At 37.2% G+C, this 7,721-nt stretch overlaps 1 protein-coding gene across 5 annotated transcripts in view; it reads right to left on the bottom strand.

The window, feature by feature from the left end:
- Positions 1–1,002: 1,002 nt before the first annotated feature.
- Positions 1,003–7,721, bottom strand: part of LOC106882755 (bifunctional coenzyme A synthase) — an 85,738-nt gene continuing 79,019 nt past the window's right edge. For all 5 annotated transcript variants that reach the window (XM_052970839.2, XM_089357991.1, XM_014933533.3 and 2 more), the window contains exons 9-10: positions 5,735–5,881; positions 1,003–1,105 (exon numbers count right to left, since the gene is read on the bottom strand). In XM_052970839.2, coding sequence (XP_052826799.1) covers positions 1,055–1,105; positions 5,735–5,881 — 198 coding nt within the window. In that variant the 3' untranslated portion in view covers positions 1,003–1,054. The remainder of the gene's footprint in view (positions 1,106–5,734; positions 5,882–7,721) is intronic.

The raw sequence follows: 7,721 nt of genomic DNA, 5'->3' as shown, positions 1-7,721 counted from the left end.
GATCGATTTATTGTAAATTGCACAGATCCTTTCTACTATTACGTGGTAACGAAACGCGCGTAGTCCATTATTCACTTTCGTTTTTATAAATTTACTAAACTGAATTAAATGTTTAATCTAATATTTTATAGATTATAAATTTTCTTTTGGATTTTATAGTTTTTTTAAATCAGTATTTTGAAGAGTACGATTTTCTTGATGGTGTCTGATCTTCTACATTGCTTGAATTGCATCTTGGTGGTTTTTCTCAAAATTATTAATATATATACATATATATATATATATATATATATATATATGCATATATATCCACGAACTTTAAATGATATATACACACACACACACACACACACACGTGTGTATTAATATATATAAAACTTATATAGCCTTACAGCTAAGAACATACACCTCCACACTATTACATCATATATATATATATATATATATATATATATATATATCAAACTTTAAACAGCTGTAATATTCTTCTAAAATTTTTCTGGCACAAGTGAATAAACATCATCAGATTCAGTATGAAAAATTACATCAATTTACTAAATTTGAGAATTTTCACTAAATTTTAAACTTCCAAAAAGTGAAAGCCAAACAGAGAAGATCTATGATTAGAAGATCAAACAACTTTGACTTGGTGTGAAACTGGCACAGCGTTGGTTACAATGATGAAAGCACCAGCTGATATGATCAACAGCCAGCACGTGAAATTACCATACAAGTGGCTGAGCACTCCACAGATGCACATACCCTTAATGTAGTTCTCACTGAGATTTAGCATCACATAGAATGTGACAAGGCTGGCCCCTTTGAATTACAGGTACAACTCAGTTTTGCCGGCTGAGTGAACTGGAGCAACGTGGAATAAAGAGGCTTGCGCAAGGACACAACACACCACCAGATATTGAAAACATAACCTTACAATCATGAGTCAAATACCTCAACCACCCGACCACTCAACAACAGCAATGAGAAAACCAAAGACAGTACCAGTAATACATGATTTAAAATTTATTCCTTAAAATATAAACAAACATTCGCCTCAGTCTTTCGGCAATAGTCGGCCTTGTAACAGTTTCCATGCTTTCTCAACCTGTTGTAAAGAGAGAATAGAAAAGAGGTTATTATTTTGTTACACTTGAGAGATCATGAAAGTGTAGCATTGTGTTGTGTGCTGTGGGTGTGGTGTTTAGTGGGTGTCTGACGCACTAAGGGTACTTTGGGCGTGTGTGCATATGTATTTATATACGCCAGCATAGAAGACAGAAGTATGATGATGATATATGTGTGTGATACATGCATGTGTATATACATACATACATACATACATACATATGCATATATATATGTATATACATACATATATATGCACATATATATATATATATATATATATATATATATATATATATATATATAAGTGAAAGGGGTACAGGGAACTTGCCATGAGAATTAGATTAGATCAAACATTTTGGATGCAACATTTCAGATGTGTTTATGTGTGTGTATATATATATATATATATATATATACACACACACACACACACACACACACACACACACACACACACACACACACACACACATGCATATCATCGTTTAACATCTGGTCTTCCATGAATGCATGGATAGAATATAGATACAAACACACGCACACACACACACACAAACATATATATACATATACTTATTATATATTTACACACACACACACACACATATATACATATATACTAGCAGAGATAGCCGGCGTTGCTCAGGAATACAATGGCATAGTTTTTTAATGTTTTGCTTGTTTCAGTCACATGACTGTGATCATGCTGGAGCACACCTTGATATATATATTTATTAATATTTAGCAGAAGCAACAGAATCACTCAAGGGTCAACAGTTTCGTGTGTTAGTATTTTGATAATGCTTGGCCGTCGAGTCTCTCTGTTGCTTCTGCTAAATATTAATACTAAAATATATATACTCATGCTTTGAGTTCTATTTTTCCTGTTTGCATCTCAAATCTTCCTCTCTACATGTGTGTGTGTGTGTGTGTGTGTGTGTGTGTGTGTGTGTGTGTGTGTGTGTGTGTGTGTGGTGGCCCAAAAGTCGTGCTATCATTGCGTATATACCTGCATTTTAAATAGTAGGTATGGTAGCAAGATTTTCATATGTGAGTGTGGTATAAGTTCATAGGCAATAAAGAAAAATTCTTAGTTCAAATGTTTCAAGAAAAGTTTTGAGCCTTTAAAAAAAAGTACCCTGCCGTCGTAAATGTTATCTCTGGCTTCTAATAAAGATACAATCTGACATTGTACAAATTTTCATTGAAAATCTTACTAGTTCCACTGTATGTTATTATCTCCCTTGCAATGAAATTATCTCCCTTCCGTCCTTTTCGTAATTTTTCAATTTATCTCTCACCTTCACATTCAATAGTCTTTATTTTCCTTATTTTTTCATTTATTCTCCTCACAAACTTATTTTACTCACCCCTTGGATTTAACTTTTATTTTTCATCTGCTTATTTACACCTGTGTGTGTGTGTGTGTGTGTGTGTGTGTGTGTGTGTGTGTGTGTGTGTGTGTGTGTGTGTGTGTGTGTGTGTGTGTGTGTGTGTGTGTGTGTGTGTGTGTGTGTGTGTGTGTGTGTGTGTGTGTGTGTGTGTGTGTGTGTGTGTGTGTGTGTGTGTGTGTGTGTGTGTGTGTGTGTGTGTGTGTGTGTGTGTGTGTGTGTGTGTGTGTGCAGGGTTGGCCAAAAGTCACCTGACAGTAAATCAAGACTATTTAATTCCAAGATTAATTTGTTTAACAACTGAATTAAATTAATAAAATCATCGAAATATGAAGTATTATGAAAATTGTTCAAACTGAAGTCCTTCTTGAGTGGCACATTTTACCATTCGAGTCAATACATTATTACAGATAATATTCATGGAATTTTGATTTACTGTCGGGTGACTTTTGGCCCACCCAGTATATATAGTTGAAATTTATAGAAAAACAAAAGGATAAATGGAAAAGTCTTTTACGTTTCGAGACTACGCTCTTTGACAGAAAGAAATAAGAGGAAATGAATAGAGAGAGAATCAAAAAATAATGTGTGAACGTGTGTGTATGTATGTGTGTGTGTGTGTATGCGTCATGTGACTGTGGCCATGCTGGAGCACCGCCTTTAGTTGAGCAAATCAACCCCTAGACTTATTCTTTGTAAGCCTAGTACTTATTTTATCGGTCTCTTTTGCTAAACTGCTAAGTTACAGGGACGTAAACACACCAGCATCGGTTGTCACACGATGTTGGGGAGACAAACACAGACACACAAACATATACACACACATATATATATACATATATACGACGAGCTTCTTTCAGTTTCCATATACCAAATCCACTCACATGGCTTTGGTCGGCCCGAGGCTGTAGTAGAAGACACTTGCCCAAGGTGCCACGCAGTGGGACTGAACCTAGAACCATGTGGTTGGTAAGCAAGCTACTTACCACACAGCCACTCCTATGCCTATATATATATATATATATATATATATATATATATATATATATATACATACATACATACACACACATACATAACTTATTTCTTTTTAGTTGAAGGGAGAGGTAAAGTCCAAGTGATCTTCCTCAGCAGCACTTCATGCAGGACCCTGGCTAGCAAAGTGTTCAAATAACTATGTTAAGGTTACCCCTTTTGATTAAGCAAAGAATAATTGGTTATACTTTGATTAATAATTAGAAAGAGTATTTCACCAATTTAAGACATGAATATCAAATTGTTAAGTTATAATTCTCACAGAGTAAATAACAATAATTTTAATTAAGTAGAAATACATAGCAGAAATAGAAAATCCTTGACACAGTAATGCATACTTGAAAAACATGAATAAGAATGACTTTTCAGATAATTATTTTCCACTTTAATGATTACATGTTTACAACTCGTTTATCAACAGCTAATAATTAGTGTGGAAAATAACTGTCACAAAAGTCACTGGCTTTTTCAAATATGCATAATAGAAACTTTATGAAACACCCACACACGCATAATAGAAACTATATGAAACACACACATACACATACTAACAACTACAGACTTCTATTGTTTTTCTACAGTTATGTAGGTGAAGATATGTATAATATTCAGAACATTAAACTGTCCAAAGTATATTCAGATATTATGTGGTTAAGAGTAAAATAAAGTTAACTTATTAATTGATTAATATTCTTATCAGCAAGATAAGGACAGAACTATGTAAATATACCAAACTATGGCCATGTTGTTTAGCCACAAAACAATCTTAACACAAAGTAACCAGTGATCAAAGGCTGTAGAATTCCGAGCAGGCTGAAGTGTTGGAAGCTAAATATCTTAGTCATAGACATAATAGAGTGACCGGTGTTACTTGGGCAATCAGTCTATTGTAGTCACCATAGTCTATGCTATGAAATGATGTGGTAAGGATCAGGATTAAGTTTACAGTTACGGTGAAGGTTTAGGGTTTAGGATTAAGGCTAGAGTTAGAGTTAGGATTAGGGTCAGACTGCACGCTAAAGTGCAAATGGTCAGGTAGATCACATGCAAAAGTGGCACCGAATGATCACTACCGCACTGTGGTATCTACTTACAGCTTGGTGGACTGGACTGTGGTGAACTAAATGTTTCAGTAACGGATACAAGACAACACTAGCGAATGAATTCATGGACCCCTTTCCATCAGCAACTCCCAACATCAACCTACCATCCTGTTGCTAACCCCACCAGAACATTCCATCCTTCCAGTTAATTTGTAAACATTTCACCCAAAGTAAAATTTCGAATAAATAGGTAAGACGTACTCGTTTCATTTTACAAACACACACACACACACACACGCACGCACACACGCACACACACACACACACACATACATATATATATATATATATATATATATATATATACCGGGCTTTGCAAAAGTCCTGCTGAGAGGTTAACCTGTGGAATAGAAAATGTGCCATCAAACATACTTGTGAGTGGATTTGATAGAAGAAAATGAAAGAAGCCCGTTGTGTGTGTGTGTGTGTGTGTGTGTGTATCTAGGTGAGTGTAATTTTGTGTCTGTGTTTTTTTTCCCCCACCACCACTTGATAACCAGTGCTGGTGTGTTTACATCCTATTAACTTAATGGTTCAGCAAAAAAGAACAATAGAATAAGCATCAGATTTGTTTTTTAAAGTACGGGGGGGGGGGGGGTCGATTCATTCAACTAAAATTCTTCAAGGTGGTGCCCCAGCATGGCCACAGTCTAACGACAAGATAAAATATATTTCACAGTGTTGAGATTTTGATGATGTGTTTGTTTATTTTTAGAACAATGTTGTAGAGTAAATATGAAAAGCTGGATCTGGCCAGTGTGAAAAGCTGGATCTGGCCAGCGTGAAAAGCTGGATCTGGCCAGCGTGAAAAGCTGGATCTGGCCAGCGTGAAAAGCTGGATCTGGCCAGCGTGAAAAGCTGGATCTGGCCAGCGTGAAAAGCTGGATCTGGCCAGCGTGAAAAGCTGGATCTGGCCAGCGTGAAAAGCTGGATCTGGCCAGTGTGAAAAACTAGATCTGGCCAGTGTGAAAAGCTGGATCTGACCAGTTTGAACATAAACCAGGTAGAATATCTGGGCCAGATTAAGGCCCATTTAAATGCTAAAGGGTTAAAACAAAAATCAATCCCTCTACTCACCTGTTGCTGTGTTATTTCATAATCCCACTGTGTACATAGAACCACGTTGGCTGCTTCGACTCTTTCTTTATTCGATAACTGACTGTCGATCCTTGCCTCCGCATCTTCCTTACTCAAGTTGTTTCTTTCCATGATCCGTTTCACAGCCTGAAGATAACAAACAACAATGGTTTCAGTAAAATATTAGGAAAAAAAAAAATCAATTTCTCTCAAGCACCTTTCAAGTGTTGGGTCTCACAGAGGCAATGTGGCCAATGCTGGTGTCGCATAACTAGCACCCATGCTGCAGGTATGTAACTAGCACCTATGCTGGTGGCACATAAAAAGAACCTTTAAAGCGTTGGGCCTCATGGAGGCAATGATAAATGACTGCAACCTTTGGCAATATGCTGTGCTTGAGAAAAAGACCCATCAAGCCAAGTGAAATCATAATCGTAGCAGAAACTGGTGTCACACAACTGGCACCCATGCTGGTGGCACATAAAAGCACCCATTACACTCTTTAGAGTGGTTGGTGTTTGGAAGAGCATCCAGCCATAGAAACCATGCCAAATCAGACTGGAGTCTGGTGCAGGCCCTCAGCTTACCAGCTCTGGTCACACCATCCAACCCATGCCAGCATGGACAACAGATGTTAAATGATGGTGATTATCATCATCATTGTTTAATGTCTGCTTTCCATGCTAGCATGGGTTGGACGATTTGACTGAGGACTGACAAGCCAAAAGGCTGCACCAGGCTCCAATCTGATGTGGCAGAGTTTCTACAGTTGGATGCCCTTCCTAACGCCAACCACTCCGAGAGTGTAGTGGGTGCTTTTACGTGCCACTGGCACGAGGGCCAGTCACATGGTACTGGCAACGGCCACGCTCAAAAAGGTGTTTTTTATGTGCCACCTGCACGGGAGCCAGTCCAGCGGCACTGGCAACGACCTCACTTGAATGATTTTCTAACATGCCACCAGCACAAGTGCTAGAAGGCGACGCTGGTAACGATTATGCTCAAATGGTGTTATTTAGAGGCCACTAGCATGGAAGCCAGACAGCTGCTCTGGCAATGAACACACTCATATATATATATATCAGATTGGAGCCTGGTGCAGTCTTCTGGCTTGTCAGTCCTCAGTCAAACCGTCAAACCCATGCCAGCATGGAAAAGCAGACGTTAAACGACGATGATGATATATATATTTCAATAAGGGGCAAATAATTCACGAGAAAAAATAATTCACAGGAAAATAATTTGCGAAGATATCATTGACTCTATTATTATCTAGTGTAACAATTTAAAAATGATAATAACAGAATCAATAATATAGGCAATTGTAGGTCCAAAAAAAAAAAAAACCTTAAATAGCTGAAGGATCAAAATTAATCAAAGGATAATGTAAGTCTGTCTACCTGCTGGAAATAACAGTCAAACTCTTATCTAAATCGCCAAAATACACTGATAATAACTACAGAAATCAACTGTCCGAAGGCAAACAGCCTAAGACAATCTCTCAGCATACTTCCAAATATTTGGACTATATACACACATACACACAGTGAAGGGTCATGGCCTTGTGGTTAAGCTACTGCACTCACAATCATTAGGTTGTGGGTTTAATTCCCAAACCAGGCAGCATGTTGTGTTCTTGTGCAAAACACTTCATTCCACGTTGCTCTTGTCCTCCTTTCAATCAGTGGGGAATGTTGACCTGCTCACCTGGCAGGTGGGGTGGCGTCATTTGAAGATTAAAATGATATGAAGTGCACTGTGAACAGAGGTGGTGCATTCGAAGGATAAAACAATGCAAAGTGCATTGTGATTAGACATTGTGGAACAACATCTGATAGTCTGATTAGTCATGTAATCATGTGACATATATATATATATATATATATATATACACACACACACACACATATACATATAACATATATATACATACACATATATATACATACACATATATATACATACATATATACATACATATATTCTC

This window comes from Octopus bimaculoides, chromosome 9, assembly GCF_046866305.1.
Source record: "Octopus bimaculoides isolate indiv1 chromosome 9, ASM4686630v1, whole genome shotgun sequence".
Taxonomy (NCBI): domain Eukaryota; kingdom Metazoa; phylum Mollusca; class Cephalopoda; order Octopoda; family Octopodidae; genus Octopus; species Octopus bimaculoides.
The sequence above is the reverse complement of the archived record's forward strand: the minus strand, read 5'-3'. Positions and strand labels throughout refer to the sequence as shown.